The sequence below is a fragment of the Chrysochloris asiatica genome, unplaced genomic scaffold (assembly GCF_000296735.1).
Source record: "Chrysochloris asiatica unplaced genomic scaffold, ChrAsi1.0 scaffold00002, whole genome shotgun sequence".
Classification (NCBI taxonomy): domain Eukaryota; kingdom Metazoa; phylum Chordata; class Mammalia; order Afrosoricida; family Chrysochloridae; genus Chrysochloris; species Chrysochloris asiatica.
Window position 1 is genome coordinate 25,647,617 of NW_006408520.1, and position 18,039 is coordinate 25,665,655.

The 18,039-nt window shown below is 39.1% G+C and overlaps 1 protein-coding gene across 1 annotated transcript in view; it reads left to right on the forward strand.

Annotated features, from left to right (window-relative positions):
- The first annotated feature begins 794 nt into the window (after positions 1-794).
- The window catches only part of LOC102822740 (guanylate-binding protein 4-like), a 128,795-nt gene continuing 111,550 nt past the window's right edge, over positions 795-18,039 (forward strand). Inside the window, exons 1-5 of the mRNA XM_006831062.1 lie at positions 795-984; positions 5,969-6,096; positions 6,868-6,977; positions 7,184-7,380; positions 8,576-8,821. Of these exons, the coding sequence (XP_006831125.1) occupies positions 795-984; positions 5,969-6,096; positions 6,868-6,977; positions 7,184-7,380; positions 8,576-8,821 (871 nt within the window). The remainder of the gene's footprint in view (positions 985-5,968; positions 6,097-6,867; positions 6,978-7,183; positions 7,381-8,575; positions 8,822-18,039) is intronic.

Genomic DNA, 18,039 nt, shown 5'->3' on the forward strand with positions numbered 1-18,039 from the left:
CCTCAGAAACCCTGTACAGGGTCGCTATGGGTCAGAACTGACTCGATGGCACTTAACAACAACAACAAATATGTATATACACACACACACACACACACACACACACACACATAAATACATAGCTCTATTTTTAAATTTACTATCTGTCTCCTTTACTAGAATTGAGCTCACATAAGACAGGAATTTGTATCTATCTTGTTCATGGCTGGATACTGAGCACCCAGCACTTGGTCAGTACTAAATATATACTTGTTGAATTAATAAGACACCTCTTAGAACCTCTGATGAACAAGTCACTTCTCTTTCATGTCCACTCTGTCTCTATTTATCCACTAATTTTTGATGCTTTTAGGGATTTATCATCTGTGCTATGCTTTTCTTATCCTATTCATTTATGCATCACCTGAACAAGGTACTTTTAGAGCTTTTGTAAGGTTTACAACCTATTGTATATAAAGAGACTATACCAGTCTTTGAACTGAAAGGGTTCATATTTTCCTTATGAAAGATTGTTGTTGTTGTTACTAAGTGCCGTCGAGTTGGTTCCAACCCATAGCGACTCTGTAGAGGATTTCCGAGGAGCAGCTGGTGAGCTTGAACCGCCGACCTTGCAGTACAAACGGCTTTGCAGTCTGGCGCAATAACCCACAGCGCCATACCAGGACTCCAAAAGTAAGAAGTTGATATACACATTCCACAAGCAGAAAGCTGGTATGTATGCATTCTGAATAACTATTAGTCATGAAATCAGATATTTCAATCTATTGTGTGGTTCTTCTGGGTTGCAGGTTACCATGACTTCCAGATCCATCATGAATTCCCCTATTTGTTTGGTGGAAAACCATAAAGAGAAACTGACTGTGAATCCAAAAGCTTTAGAGATTCTGGAAGCGATTTCTCAGCCTGTGGTGGTGGTAGCCATTGTAGGACTGTATCGTACAGGAAAATCCTACCTGATGAACCGCCTTGCAGGACAGAACCATGGTGAGTACTGTTCTGGGAAAGGGTCATTAGTTTGAACCAGTGATAACACAGACTGATCATGCCTCCTTTGAGATCATATTAAAGATAAGTTGGCCTCTTCATACTGAAAAAAAACCCCTGCTAATTATCATCACTAATTTTACAACTTTAACCATTGCTGTTGTGAAGTGCCTTGGAGTCAGTTCCAAATCATAGGGTTTCTGAGGCTTTTTAAATCTTTATGGAAGCAGGAATTCTCATCTTTATCTGCCAAATGGCTGTTTGGCTCTAACTGCGGACCTTCCAGTTCGCAGTTTTTATTGTATGGAATCACCGCGCCCCAATTTTTACCATTTCTATCCACAAATCCTGTAATAAATAACAAAGGATGTCTTTCTCCAGCAATAAAGAATTCTCTAAACTCTATCCAACCCTATCAGCCTTTGGAATCCCTCCACTCTCAGCTGTCCAGGAAATCCGCTCTGCCAATTATTTTCTTGCTCCTGCATTACTTGTGCCCAAATAGGAGGACTTGTGTATATCTTGTATTTCATTGGCGCTTGCTAGCATCTGATTTTTTTGTTTTGTTTTGCTCCATTGTGTTGCAAGTTTGATAAATGCTGTAGGATAAAGCACTTGGACTGCAATTTCAGTTTGACCTGTAAGGTCAGTGCTTCAAAGTCAGCAGTTACTCCTCAGAAAACCTACAGGGTCACAGTGAGTCAGAACTGACTCCATGGCACTTCTGTGAGGCTTTTCTAATAGGTGAAATAAAACACATACATAAATGTGTGTAAAAAAATAAATGCACAAGAAAATTGGTAAGTATAAATCAGCACCTATACAATGAGTGTTCAGGTCAAGAAATAAAATAGTCACATTATTAAAAAGCCCAAATATTATATACCCTTTCACATTCTCACTAGTAATCACCAACATTTTAGTTTTCATGACACTTTTTCTTCTCTTGATTTTTGAAAATGGTTTTACAATTTATGCAGACATTTAAAGATAATCAACATAGTTTGACTTGTATATAAACTTTATTTAAACTGAATTATAATTTATTCTTTTGTGTTTTTCTTCTGGCTCATCAGGAAGTTTGAATGACTCATTTAGCTTCCTGCTGTTGTTATTGTTAAGTGCCATTGAATCAAGGAGTGGCTAGTGGATTTCAGCTACTGACTTTGTGGTTAAAAGTTCAGTGGTTGTACTAAATTGCTGCTGTGTGCCCTCAAGTTGTCTCCAACTCACAAGAGTTTCCAAAGCCATAAATCTTTATGGGAGCAGAAAGTCTCCCTGTTCTTCCTTGGAGTGACTGGTGGGTTTAAACTGTTGGCCTTGTAGTTAGCAACCCACCATGTAGCCCACTAAATTACCAGGGCTTCTTACAGTATACTAATAAGTAAAGTACAAAAATTGATTTATCCATTTATTATGAATGAAAATATGCATAATACTCAATTTTTATCTTTCATGAACATGATTGTCTTGAAATTTTTTTTTGTTTATAACCTATTGCTTATGTACACAAACCACCTGTATATAAATACTCCAGAATGGAATTCCTGAATCACAGGGTATGTATGTCTTTAATTGTTATAGATAATATCAAATGACTTTCAAACTTTATGTGCAATTTATATGCTTATTAGTTGTAACAGAGAATTTTCCACAGCCTTACAAAACTTCAACACTATCAAACTTTTAGACGTGTGCTGATCTGGTTACTATACAAAATCAAAAACTAAACCAGTTTCTGTCAAATCACTTCCGCTATATGACAGTCCTATATATGCTGAGTAGAACTGTGCTCCATAAGATTTCCAATGACTGATCTTTTGGCAGTCAATTTACCAGATCTTTCTTCCAAGAAACCACCGATTTTTGGTTAGCAGTTCAGCACTTAATTTTTGCCTGCTTGTAAGGGCAGCATCAATGGGCTCAAGTGTGGCAACAATTGTGAGGTTGGCCCAGGATTGGGCAGTGTTTCATTCTGCTGTGTATAAGGTCACTATGAGTCAGTACCGACTCAATGGCTCCTAACAACAAAGCAACAATAAGGGATGTTGAAAACTCTTTCACATATGTCTTTGTATTGACAATTTTCTAAATCTTGTTCCTACTGAGTTATCGCCTTTAGTTTTTATTGAGTTTCAGAAATTTGTCATGGTCTATCCAGGAAGACTTTGCAGCCATTTCCCCCCTAACACTTCACTTCCTTTTAACACCACTAAGAATTAAAATTCAATCCACTAAACTACACAGAAGTCTCTACTTCTGTCTTTGTTTCTTAGCTTCTCTCTTCATCTCGCTCCCTATCTTTCTATCTTTCCTCTTCCTATCTTTCCTTGTTCCTCTCATTTCCCCTGTTTCCTTACTTACATCTTCATTCCTTCTTTATGTTTTTCAATCTCCCCTTTGCTTTTAAAAAATATTTTGTCTTCACTTTTATTCTACTGGTGATCTTAAGCATCAATAAAGAGAAGAGGACATTTTTCCTTGCCCAACTCAAATAAATTCATCAGGATATTTTTACAGAGTTTAACAATGTCCTTTTATTTTCCACTCAACATAACATTGAGTAATAACCATGGGATTTCTCAGCACTCTGCTGAGGAAGTCTCTACCCTCAAGATGCTTTAAAATATCTAAATTCTGACTACCACTCCTTCTAGTGCTCCATGAGCAGGACCAGGTCACTACTTCTGTTTTTTTGGAAGTCATTTGCTTTGTTTTATTTTATACTTTGGATGCATAAGAAGGATATCTTTCAGTTAAACCTTGCCTTTTCTCATAGGGTACTTGAGATGGGTTTACTCTATTAGAACTAGCAAACATTGAAAACAGTCATGGTGTAGAGTGTAAAAGAGCCCAGTCCTATTGGCACAGTGGTTAAGTGCCCTTCCACTAATTGAAAGGTGGGTGGTTCCAACCCATCAGACATTCCATGGGAGAAAGCTGTGGCCGTCTGCTTCCATAAAGATGTGTGACCTTGGAAACTCTATGGGATAGTTCAACTCTGTCCTATAGGGTCACTATGAATCAAAAGTGACTCAAAGGCAATGGACACTGAAATTTACAGTAATACAGACCAATCCATGCTTTATAACCACTCCTCAATGAAAATACAGTGTACAGGCATTGAATTGCCTAAGTCTTACTAATTCATGCTCCCCTAGGTATTTCAGTAAATCCATTTCTAGTCTCAGTTTAAGGAAACATTACATATGGCAGATGGTCAAAATCTTGGATATTTTAACAGGGTATCTCATTCACCAGTTCCTGGTCATAGCCTGAAAATCTCTCTGGCTATGGGTTTAAGATATTGGAATGAAAGTCCATTATGTCTCATGGGTCCTTTCTGCTTTTACCTCTTTCGTATCCTCTCCTAACACAATGAAGACAAAACTCATCGTTTTATTAAAGAGAACAAAGAAAAATACAGGCTCAAAGGGGAAGAGCAAATCCATTTTGAACATTTGTAATGGAAAGATCATTTACAAGGACACAGAGCAATGAGAACCTTCAAGGAAGTGGGAAACATAGATCCAGGGAAAACAGCAGAGTAGTCCTTATTACCTCTAGGCCTAAGAAGACAAACAGATAGTGAATAGCAGAATGTAGCAGTACCAGAGATACCAGATAAGGCGGAGTAAAAGGAACTGTAACCAGAGCAAGAAGAATAGAATTACTGGCTCACCATGCCCCTCAGCATGGGAGTTGGGAGAGCACATACCTGTTTTCTGCTCTCTTGTAGTATTCCCCATTAGTTAAACTCTATAGGAAGCCAGAGGCCAAGGAGTTCTTGGGTTAAAGAACATAAAGGTCCATGTCCTAGATCAACAAGATCGGTGAACAGAACAGAAATTAGTTAATCTGATAGGAGGAAAAGGGAGGTAAACAAAGACAATGAGTATGTCAAAATTTTAACTGCCATGTTGGACATTATAACACATAATCACCAAGTTATGAAAACTTGACATCCTCCCTCTTTCCTTCCTCTCCAATCTTTTTCTTCTTCTGATTGATTACATTCCTTTACTCTTTTTTATTTTTTTACTAGTTTCACACTAGTTGGTCATCCCCTTATATCAGACTACATAGGGTCACTGTAGTCCAGAGAGCAACAGGTTGGGAGACAAGGGGCTTGTGCTAAATTGAAGGCTGTATGTCTAAGTAGCTATGTCAACAATCGACACTTTCTAGTTTTCAGTTTCATCAGACACAATATAATTGTAAATTCAATTGTTTTATTAAATTATAAAATAACCAATTGACTTCTTTCCAGATCTAAAATCCTAGAAAATTTTTTATTAGTCTAGGATCTCAATTCCTAATTCCTCCTGTATTTTAACACTACCCTGATTTTCCTAAAGTTTTCTTGGCATTTGATCATTCATCTCAAACACTTGATGTATTTCCATTCTAAGAAATCATATCTCTTCAATGATGAAATCAGATCCCCAAGTCACAAATTACTGACTACATTTCAGGTTTGGTTCTAACTACCTTGTATTGAAATCCTGTTTCAGCAGAACTGAACGCCAGAAACAGCTCACTGCTGTCCTTTTCCCTGCCAGTGTCTCCTGTATACAGGTGATTTTCTCTTAACATAAGACTGAAATAAGGAAAAAGAGCATCTGCTTTACAATGAACCAGAAATGTAGACTTCTCCTGTGAGCCTTTCTCTAATTTTATTCATAAACATCATGCTCCTCCCCCCACTAGAACATCAGATAAAAAGGTATAGTTTAATAGCATTTCCATTGATTCTGTAAGATGATGCAATGTGAGTCTTTATAGCAATAGGTAAGCAGGGAACACAACTGTTTCTTGAGAAGGAAGTTAGTAAATATAATGGTTTGATTTGCTGTTCGTGTTCTAATGGAAACAACTCTTCTCCTTACCAGTCAATTACCATCCTAAAAATTTAAGCACTGCAGATCTTGGGCAGCCCTGACTACTTGCTGTCATTGATACTACTTTCTCCTCTTCATTGCAGGCTTCCATCTGGGCTCCACAGTGAGGTCTGAAACCAAGGGCATCTGGATGTGGTGTGTACCTCACCCCTCTAAACCCAATCAAACCCTGGTCCTTCTGGATACTGAGGGACTGGGTGATGTGGAAAAGGTAAGAGAGGGAATCAAAGAGAAATTGTCTTTGCTAATGATTCTCTAATTACTTTTAACTTTGTTACATTCAGTCAACTTTTGTGATATATTCTCATAATATAACTGTGACTAACGAAGTTAAATTTTGTTTCCTGAAACTTAATTCCTTTGTAAGGACAAATGTTGGTATATTAGGCATAGATCTTTTTCTTTTATTTAACACCATGGTTGTTATTAATGGATGCTACAGCTATTTCTCTTCAAGTCAAAATAAATAGAAATTGCTGCAAACTTTATGAGTTAGTTCTACTTGTTTATTTGGGGTCACCTAGTCAGATATGACTTGACAGCAGCAGATCAGTTTGCTTATTGATGTCCTTAACATAGTCTTTAGTTAAGGAAAACATTGCTAAAGGCATAATTTTCCTCCATTTACTGAGCAACTAATATAATGTAAAGTTTATGTTAACCATTTTACACATTGATATGTCATTTACTTAGTTTAAAAGCTAAAGAAATGGAAGCTCTTAGAGGGGTCAATGAAAATGCAAAGTAAGAGGTTAGTATTTAGTCTTATTTTAGAAATTTAAGTTATCTTTCCTAGTCAGCTATGTTGTTCTTGTTAAGTGCTGTTATGTCAGCTCCAACTCATAATATCCCTCTTTTGGGTTTCCAAGGAGCAGTTGGTGGGTTTGAACTGCCTATATTGCAGTTAGCAGTTCAATGTTTATCCTACAACATAGTAGAATTGAAACAGTGAATGCTCAAAACAAATAAATGTACTTTCTAGGGTGACCCTAAGAATGACTCATGGATCTTTGCGCTGGCTGTACTTCTGAGCAGCACCTTTGTCTACAACAGCATGTGCACCATCAACCACCAGGCCCTGGAGCAGCTGCAGTATCCTTCCAGGAACCTAAACACCACATTTCCTCAGCTTATGAGGATGTCAACTGAAATTATCTCTTTTTTCTTGTGATTCAGCTGTCATGAGTCAGGAAGAGGGAATATAGGGGCAAATTGAATGTGTATACAATTTATAGCTTATTTATAAAATCTGGGCGTTATGGTGTAGAGTGCTGCTTCTTCCTTAGCTAAGTTCCCAGCTACGTGACTGAACTAACGGAGCTAATCAGGGCAAAATCCTCCTCCAGAAATGATGAAGTAAGCGACTCTACTGATTTTATAAGTTTCTTCCCAGACTTTGTTTGGACTGTTCGGGATTTCAGTCTGGAGCTGAAGTTAGAAGGAGAACCTATCACTGAAGACAAGTACCTGGATAATTCCTTGAAGCTGATTAAAGGTATAAGTGCTTGGTCTAGGTGGTAGATGGTTCCGTTGAGGTTGATATCAAGTGACTTAACATTAATATATCTGAGAACAAATTGAGGCCCAGGAAAATGGAGAGTAAGATTTTCATGTGTTATTATTTCCTGGAGCTATCCAGTGGCTGATGACATTTAGAAGACAATATTGGAACAAATTATTTCAGAGCAATTATTAATATGAAATATATATTTTTCAGATTACAATTAGTGCTGTAACATCTAAAGGCCCACATATTTGTGTACTGTTTGAAGTACTCCTCCTGCTCTATTTTGAGACAAAGAGTTCATGAAATTGGAAGTTGTTAAACACAGAATCATAATAAAATAAAATTAATTAATTTTTAAAATATACTTCATGCGTACGTTTTACTAAAGGAGCAGAAAGCCTCATCTGTCTCCCATGGATCAGCTGGTGGCTTTCAACTGTCAACCTTGTGTTTGGTAGTCCAGTGCTTATTCTAAAAAGCTATCAGGGTTTCTTAATGTGCATTATGTTTAGGAGGGTGGCTAAATTTAGAAAAGAATATAGATTTTCATTTCATCATTTCTTCAGCAAACATTTAACATCTGGTATCTGCCACAGAATCTCTCTGCAAGACACACTCAAGTGCAGTATAATGTGCCATAGAGAAGTGGTGAGGTCTCCTAACTACATTTAGGTTAACCCTACTTTGTGGAGGTTTTTGCTAAAAAAAGTTGTGTGTAGTTTGGGGCTCTGATTTTTCAGTTTTTTTAATGTCTTCCTGTCCTGATATTTTCCCAGCAATAACTTATCCTTAAATCAAGTATTTGTTTCTAAACCCACATTTTATTTTTGACATGAAGATAGTAAGATCAGAAAAGTACTTCTGACCATTTGTTTTCATATGTCAATCATGTAATAAAAGAAACATATTCTACTGAACTCCATACATAGACTGAGGAAACCCAACATAAGATGTATCATTTGGGCCCCTCCATTCCTCTCCAGAACTGTTTCCTTGACCCTTCACTGTGTCCACAAATGATTTTGTTGTTGTTTGTAGTTGGCTCAAGGTTGATTTACAGGATTGTATAAAAGAGATACAAAGATCAATACTGTACTAATACAAAGATACCAGGAAACAAAACTTGACAGATCTCTTTCTTGAATGCTGTCCCTTCAATGATTACTCTCTTTTCACTCATTAGGCACAAATCCCAAAATCCAAAAGTCCAACCTGCCTAGAGAATGTATCAGGCGCTTCTTCCCAAAACGGAAATGTTTTGTGTTTGATCGTCCCACAAGTGACAACAGTCTCTTACACCATATTGAGGAAGTGCCAGAAGAGCAGCTTGATAGTAATTTTCGGAAGCAAGCAGAAAATTTCTGTTCCTACATCTACAGTCAAGCAAAGATCAAGACCCTGAGGCAGGGAATCATTGTCACTGGGAACCGTGAGTCACCTTAGTCTTAAGTATGTCTGTTTGTGGATCAGTGTGAGTTGTGATGTTATAAATGCTCTGTGAGTGTGTCAATAATTTCCAAATGCAGATAAAGAGATATTCAAGCCACACATAGTAATGAATCTTCCTTAATTATTTTTCTATCTACATGAGAGCTTATTGAAGTGGCATTTCTCTCATGAAAATAATCCACCAATAGTACAAACTTTTGTTAAATTGAGTATATCTGTGTCACATGGCCAAATCCTATGTTATAAGTGCTTCTCCGGGTAGAAGAACTACTTTGCAAAATTATACAAATCAGAAAGTACATGTAAAGCCATGAGTTCATGCTAGTTCACCAAGATTTTGAAAAACAAAATGAAGTATGTGATAGTTAATGTTTTGTTGGGCCAGAATTCTCTGTGGTTTGGTAGTTGAGATGTAGCTGTTCCTCATGATGTGATATGCTGTGATAAATCAATAAAAGAATCAAGAGTGGGATACTTCCTTAGTGTACTGGTGTGGGCACTGTAGCATAGGCACTGAAAGATAACCTAAACATCTGCAGTTCAGACCCACCAGCCACCCTTCAGAGACCGTATGCAGGCTTGCTATGGATGGATGCTGACTCAATGACACGTAATAACAACAACAACATCCTAAATCCTACTACCACCTTTAACAGATTTATGGGAAAGTCCTAAGGGTGTGGTATGCAATATCTTTTATCTTACAAGAGCTATAAGGAGAGAAACTTGAGCAGAAGAACCAGGAATGGAACGGCTCTTTTAGATTTGGGGTTCCCACACTGTGAAGTGTCTAGATCCTGGGGAAGATTGATGCCAAGGTATATGGAAATGTCCAAAATCCTGGAGCTACAGATGTTGAAAGGAAACAAGGACCTTTACCCAGTGCAGATGAACAGAAAGCCCTCTCCAAACTCGGTGCTCTGGAAAAGAAATTCATAGTGTTTAAAACCATTCCTTGAGATATCTCTGTTACAGTAGCACTAAGTAGTGAAGACAGAATTTGGTACTAAGAATGGGGTGCTACTCTGATAAATACCTAAAGTGTGGAAGCAGTTTTAGAACTGGATAGTGAGCATAAACTGGAAGAGTATTAAATTGGCTAATAATAGTGAAGCCTTGTTGTTGTTGTTGTTAAGTTCTGTAAAGTTAGTTCTGACCCATAGTAACATTGTATAGGGTTTCTGAGGAGCAGCTGGTGAGCTTGAACCACACACATTGCAGTTCAAACCAACTTTTCTGTCCAGTACATTAACCTACAGAGCCATACCAGGACTCCAGTGAAAGCCTAGATTGATGGGATTAAGATTGTGAAAGGCAGTTCTGATGAGGGCTCAGAGGAAGTCAGGATAGCTGTGGCACCAGAGACAGCACAGATGGTAAGATGAAGAAGAGGCAGAGAAAGTGCAACAGCAGCAGAACCAGGAGACTAACATTTGATGGCATGGAAGCTGATACACTGAGCAGGAAGGCAGAGCACCTTCATGCAAGGAGCTTCCTGGAATAGTGGGGTACCTTTAGGCAATTGTCATTGAAGTTAGGCTCTTGGACCCATGGTGTGAAAAAATTGAGTGCCTTCCAGTTTAGGCTTTGCTGGTGGGGTGGAATAAGTTTCTTCCTGGCACTTATCATTAGAACTGAAGAGCTTTTTGACACGTTCTTGAGAAAATTAGAGACCAGACTGACCTCTTCTAGAGATAAAGGGACCAGGGAGCCAAATATGAAGAGACAAGAAACATGGAGAGCAGAGCTTCCTCCATCTCAAAAGGTAGAACCATGACTTTTATGGTTTCTAAAGGTGTAATCGTCATTTCCTAAGTTTCAAAGAGTTATCATCTTCATCAAATTGGTTCTAGAGTGTAGGGTTGCCATTAAGAGTGATCCCTGCACAAAACTGAAGAGGTGGGGCTGCTGTGTCTAATGGGACAGAAATATGAGACCTAACTGAGTAAAGGGGGCAGGGTCAACACTCAGATTGTCTAGGAGAATGGGACTGCCCAAAGCCAAGGGAACAGATTTGCCAATGTATTAAGCAGAGGTGAAGCCAAGGGTTGAGAGACGTCTACCCAGAATCTAGAGTGCAGGAACATTGCCTAGATGATTTTAGAAGTTAAAGCATTGTTTTCAAGTCCTGAGGGCTAATGGAAATTGTTCTTCTGAATTTAACTTCTTTGGAAGCTGTTATCCCTTCTTTCCCCTTAATTGCTGCCATTTGCAATGGAAATGTCTGCTTTTTGCCTGTTGCACCATTGTATTTGGAAGCAGATAATCTGTATTCTAGATGCACAGATGAAAAGGAATTTTGTATCTGGTTGAAATTTAGTCATGGAAGAATTTTGGAATAACGTTATTATTGCCCGGGCCAATTAATGACTGGAGAGTCAATTCATCAATCAGAAAGAAAGATTTGATAAAGAAAACAGAAAATATCAGAAAGATGTTCACCTCTGCTTTATTGACTATACAAGGGCTTTCAATTGTGTAGATCATGACAAGCTATGGACAACATTTCAAAATATGAGTATTCTGGAGCACTTAATTGTCCTCACGAGGAGTCTGTACATAGACCAAGAGGAAGCTGTTTGAACAGAACATGGGAACACTGAATGGCTTAAAATTCAGAAAGGTGTGAGACAGGTTGAATTCTTTCACCATACTTATTCAACCTGTATGCTGAGCAAATCATCTGAGAAGCTGGGTTACATGAAGAAAAGCATTGCAGCAGAATTGGAGGAAGACTCATTAACAACCTGTGATTGCAGATGATACAACCTTGCTTGCTGAAAGTGAAGAGGACTTGAAACGTTTACTGATGAAGATCAAAGACCACAGCCTTCTGTATGGATTGCATCTTGAGGTAAAGAAAATAAAATCCCTCACCACTGGACCAATAAGCAACATTCTTATCAACAGAGAAAAGATTGAAGTTGTCAAGGACTTCATTCTTCTTGGATCAACTATCAATACTCATGGAAGCAACATTCAAGAAATCAAACGATATATTGCATTAGGCAAATCTGCTGCACAAGACCTTTTTAAAGTGTTGAAGAGCAAAGATATCAGCTTCAAAACTAAGGTGCACCTGACAAAAGCCATGGTATTTTAAATAACCTGATATGTATGTGAAAGCTGGACAGTGAATAAGGAAGACCATAAACAACTGATGCTTTGAGTTATGGTGTTGGAGGAGAATCTTAAAAGTGCCATGGGTTGTCAAAAGAACCAACAGATAGACCTGTGTTGGAGAAAGTGAAGTCAGAGTATTCCTTGGAAGCCAGGATGGCCAAATTTTGACTCTCATACTTCAGACATATTGTCAGGAGAGACAAGTCACTAGAGAAGGATTATCATGTTTGGTAAGGTGGAGGGTCAGAGAAAAAGAGGAAGTTCCCCAGTGAAATAGATTGGCAAAGTGGCAGCATCAATGGGTTCAAGTGTGGCAACAATTGTGAGGTTGCCCCAGGACCAGACAGTGTTTCATTCAGTTGTGCATAGGGTAGTTATGAGTCAGTATGGACTTGATGGCATCTAATAACAACAACAACAACGTTTCAAGGGGAGGCATGCTATTGAAGCAGTGTTTTTTTCTAGCGTGCAAAGCTACAGGGTTAAATAGGGCAGGGGAAGCTAGTTTGGAAAAGGTCCCAGAGTAGAGATTCCTGTGGTGGTCTGACAACTTCCACTTCCTCCATTTCTCTTTTCCTTGGAGTTATATATGAACTTTATCTTCACTTTGGATTCTGCACTTTCTAGATGGAATCTGTCACAATGGTTTCTGGGGAACCTTCATTATGGAATGGCTACACCTGTGCAGATATCAACAGCCTCCAGTTCAATTCCAGTGTATGGTCTATGATTGCCATCTTGGATTTTAAGACCATCTTCTTTTTCTTGTGTACATAATCCAGGAACCTGCTTATTCTGTTTTAAGGGCAACAGGGAGTTTGCGGTTACTTATCTGGTTTCTCAGAAAGTCAGGTATTGTCTTGTAGAAGAGTAAGTTATGTCAAATGTTCTGCTGTATTGTTTTTATAAATGTCAGCATGTCCAGGGTTTTTTGTCAACTCTGCAAGTCCCCAAGGTTCTTGGATACTTTTCCCCAAGGCCCTAAAGTCTCACCCTCCATTCTCTACCCATCCTGATACTCTTGTTGCCCAAACTCTTTTCAGGCTTCTTCAAGCTTACATATAGCCCTTGACCAGCCTACCTAGGTAGATGTCTCTCTCTGCCACTTTTAAAGGGATTGGAGAAAACTCAGAGGTGGGGTCCTGCTAGAACCCTTGCAAGACCAACGTTTTGACCTGGAATTGCTGGACTATCAGCTTGAAGGGTAAGGAACCTTTCAGCTTGTAGAACAAGGGTTTCCCTTGTCTTAGATAGTCTTTCATAAAGAGTAGAACACATGAAAAGAGATAAGAAGTTAAAAAGTTATTTTATCTCTTAATAAATGTATACTTAAGGATAGTTATAGAGATGCAAGTAAAGGAATTGACTTAGTATTCTTCTTGCAGGTACTGGTTTTTCATACCTTTTCATGCAGTCTCCTGAGGGGTACCTGTGGAAAGGGGTTTTCTAATGGAAAAGTATTTGTTGTTATTGTTAGGTGCCATTGAGTTTGTACTGACCCATAGCGACATTATGCACAGCAGAATGAAACAATGTCTAATCCTGGGCCAACCTCACTACTGTTGCCACACTTGAGTCCCTCAATGCTGCCACCTGGCCAATCCAACTCGTTGGGGGTCTTCCTCTTATTCTCTGATCCTTCATCTTACCTAACATGATATCCTTCTCCAACTACTGTTCCCTCCTAACAATATGTCCAACGTATGAGAGACGAAGTTTGGCCATCTTGGCCTCTAAAGAGCACTCTGGCTGCACTTCTTCCAAAACAGATCTATTGGTTCTTTTGGCAGCCCATGGCTGCCAATTAAAAGTATTTAGAGGAAAACAAATTGATAAATAGCCTATAAGGTGGGTGTCAGTGGTTCACAACCACTCACATTTATACTTTAGGATCAGGGCTCAATTTGGTTCTGCTTCTAGGGGCAACTCTTATTCTGAGCAGGGCAAGGGGGAGTAACTAGTTCCAAATTAGACTGGTCTCTTGGCAAGGTTTTTCCAGAGTTTTCTTTAGGGTGTGGGTTATTTTCTCTGCTTTTCCACTTGACTGTTGTCTCCAGCAGTTGTGTAGCTTTCATTTTACTTAGTGAGTTCTTGAATCTTTTGAAAATAGAACCTAAATAACTCTATCTGCCAGATCATACTACAACTAAACCTGGTTACATAGCATCTTGAGCTTTCTCTTCTTTAAGGTATCTTTCTCAAAGTAACACCCAAGAAAGTTCATTTTAATGGCCCCATTTCCCGTTTTACGTGGTGAGACAAACTTTCTGTCAACTGACTTCACTTTTCCTCTTACATTGTTGTTGTTAAGTGCCATTGAGTTGGTTCCGACCCATATCGACCCTGTATAGGGTTTCCAAGGAGCAACTGGTGAGCTTGAACAGCCGACCTTGCAGTTCAAATGGCTTTGCAGTCTGGCACATTAACCCACTGCGCCACACCAGGACTCTTATAGCCCATTGTAAATTATTTTCTCTTTAACTTTGATTAAAGTCTTCTTGAAAGCATTCTTGTAGTTATATTAACTAGCTAAATTCTGGGCACCAATCCTCTGGCCAATTTAGAGTCTCTGGGCTCCTGGTCTGAAAAGAGAAAATACAGAAAGAGGCCTCCAAATGCTGGATAGAGTTTAACATGAAAGTCTCAAGAGTTTCATTGACAAGGATTAAGAGAGTCAGAAAACCCTATCAGTAGAGAAGAAATTTCCAGGACAAGCTCTTTAGTACAAAGGATGAACACTAGCACAAATATTCCTCCAGGTTGAGGAGGAGCAGATGAGTGAGAAAAGAAAAGAAATAGATAATAACCTATACTTACTGAGTCCACACTGGCCTCATGAAGGGTCTTCCAAATTATCAGTAGAAAAGCAAAAGAAAAGTTCATGGAGGGCTTCCATGAGTCAGAAAAGAAAAACAGCACAAGCCCTAATAACTTGCTTACTGAGGCCCCACTGGTCTCCTGGAGGTCAATTCCAACCCATACGGTCAGTGGTCAATGCCTGGACCATACAGTTCAGTGGCTTCCATGGGGACTTAACAGGTTCCCTTTTGACTCCTCCGCTTAGCAAGATACCCCTGGCCTTCTGGAGGGTTATTCAAAATTGTAATTAAAGTAACAGAAGGAAACCAGGAAAGGAGGAGAGTGACAAATTAGAATTGATCTAAGAGATGTCTGTGCCCTGGGAACTCATTCTCCAGGAAGAGATGGAGACAAATATGTCTTGGCTTCCACAATCGCTAACCATAAAAGGGTGGTTCAAGGTCTGGAGTTCCTTCCTCAGGGCAGGTGTCCTGACAGAGTCACCAGCTTAAATGTTATTGGACCTGGGCCCATGAATATCTAGACTATAAAGTTGTCACTCAGAAAGAAAGATTTATTAAAGAATATCTTGCAAGAGGAAGAAAGATTTATTAAAGAGTGCTTTGCAAGGGATGCTTGCTACAGAAGCAGTGTCTCTTCGAGCATACAAAACCAGAGTTTAAAAGGGCAATTTCCCAAATGGAAGACTAGTTTGGAATTATCCCAGGGGAAAGATTCCTATAGTGGCCTGACAGTGAACATTCCTTCCATCCCTCCTCTCACTGGAGCTGCACTCAAGCTTTACCTTCACTATGGAGTCTGCACTTTCAGGATGGAATCTGTCACAAGGGTATCTAGGGAACATTGTCTATATTCATTATGGGATTGTGACATATGCATAGATATCAATAGCTGCTTATTGTCTATGATGATTATCTTGAGCTATTTTAAGATAGCTTGAACTATCATCTTCTGATTCTTGTGTGCATCCCCCAGTAACCTGTTGTTGCTTTGTTTTTTTAGGAAAGGAGGGAATTTGTGGTTATTTTGTTAGTTTATCCAAAGTTGGGTATTGTTTTGTGGGATTGTGGTATATGAAAACCATTCTGTTATTTTTTTTTTTTTTCATAAATGTCAATATGCTCTGTGATTTTTTCTTTCAGGGATTTCCAGGACCCCAAGTTTCCTAGGCTTTTGGCCAGGGTTTGCAAGGCTTCAAGGTTACCAAACTTTTGGTCAGGGTTTGCAAGGGTCCAAGGCTCTACGCCCTAACAACATAATGGGACTAGTATGTTTTTGGTTATATGAATGCTAGTGGCATTGTGCTAGTAGAATGACTTTATGGCTGTCTTTATTTATAGATTGTGTATTGTTTACACAGATATATCCAGGTGCTCACTTGACAAGGGATGGATTGTGATAATTAAGGTTTTGTGTCACTTGACTAGGTCAGAATTCTGTGAATGGCAGCTGAAATGTTGCTATCCTGCATGGTGTGGTTTGATGTGATAAACCAATAAGAATATTATGCATGGGTTAGAGTATCAGGACTCTAACCCACCCTTAATATTATTATTGGTGCTGTAGGTTAAGCACTGGACTGCTAACCTAAAGGTTGGCAGCTCAAACCCACCAGTCACCCCTTGGAAACTCTATACAAGGTCACTATGAGTCCAAACCAATTAGACAGCTTTTAACAACAATCACAATACTCTTAATCCCACCACCACCTTTATCTTATTTATGGGAGATTTCCAAGGTTTGGACTCATGGTGTGGCTCTGTGAGTTAATGCACTGGGTTGCAAAGTTGGTTTGAACTGCAAGGTCAGCAGTTCAAGTTCGCCAGTCACTCCTTGGAAATCCTATACAGGGTTGCTTGGGTCAGAACTGACTCAACAGCACTTAACAACAGCAACAACCCAAGGTTTTGGTATGCAATACCTTTTTATCTTACAAGATATAAAGGAAAAAGAATTGAGAAAGAGACACTTAATACTACCAAGATAAAATAGCTAGGAGTGGAGTATGTCCTTTGGTCCTGGGTCCCAGCACTGTGAAGCACCTAGATCCTGGGGAAGATTAATGCCAAAGTGTATGGAAATTAAAAAAAAAAAATTCTGTGGCTACAAATGTTGAAAGGAGTCAAGGATCTTTCCCCAGACTGATGAAGAGAAAGCCTTTGTCAGAGCTGGTCCTCTGAATTCAAACCAGTAGCCTCCTATACTATTAGAGAAGAAATATCTGGTTGTTAAGCCATCCACTCGTGGTATTTCTGTTATAACTACTAGATACTAAAGTATAATCAATGTACAAGGCCAAAAAAATAAAATAAAATAAAAAGCACCAAACAATTTCTTCCCAACCCACAGTATTCCCTACTCAGCTGGATTTGATAATTCATTGAAATGACTACACAAAACCCAGACTCCAAATTCACAGACATGTGGTATATTAGGGAAGTTGATAGGTTATGATGAAGGATCAGACCTTTTTCAGGGCACAGTACTTCACTCAGAATAGTCTTTGCTCAGTAATGATCACAGGCAGGCCTCTCTCTGCCTGGGCAATGTTACAATATTTAGGGCTGCTGATAAATACCCCAGGACCACCCCTCCACTATAATCTCAGGCTTATAGCTCCATGGGGCAGGAAACCTGGCTCTCCTAACTAAGCGCCTAAAGCACAGCACTCTGCAAGTGAGCCTCCAACCCAGTGCCACCCTTCTGTACTTGCTCTGTGGAATGAGAAGCCCATTTTTCTGTCTTAGGCTCTGGCTCTTGGTTCTGATGCTTCTGCTGCTTTGTCACTTCTCTGGTACTACACCTTTTTATCTCTGGATCAAGGAGGTTCAGTGCACAAGGATCCTTGGGTCCAAAGGACACACACTACTCCTAGGTCTTCTTCTTAAAGTTAGTGAGATCCACCGCCCACCTCCTACCTTGATTCTGAGATGGTTTTGTTTATACCAATGTTACAATTCCAAATTTTTATAATCATAACTAACTCTGTTAACAATCATTGACAATTGAATAACATCATCCTACTGGTAGCTTCTTCCACCTTCTCTCACCCAGATCCATCAGGAAGAGAGTCATTTGATGGAAGTTATAAAGATTAAGAATAGAAGAACATGTTAAATAATTCGATACCCCACATCTATCTTCAAGTGTGTGTGACCTGTGCAATTTCACAGAGTCTGTGCTGGTTTAATGTTTTGTGTTGTCATATTGAAATCATCTCTCTCTCTCTCTCTCTCTCTCTCTCTCTCTCTCTCT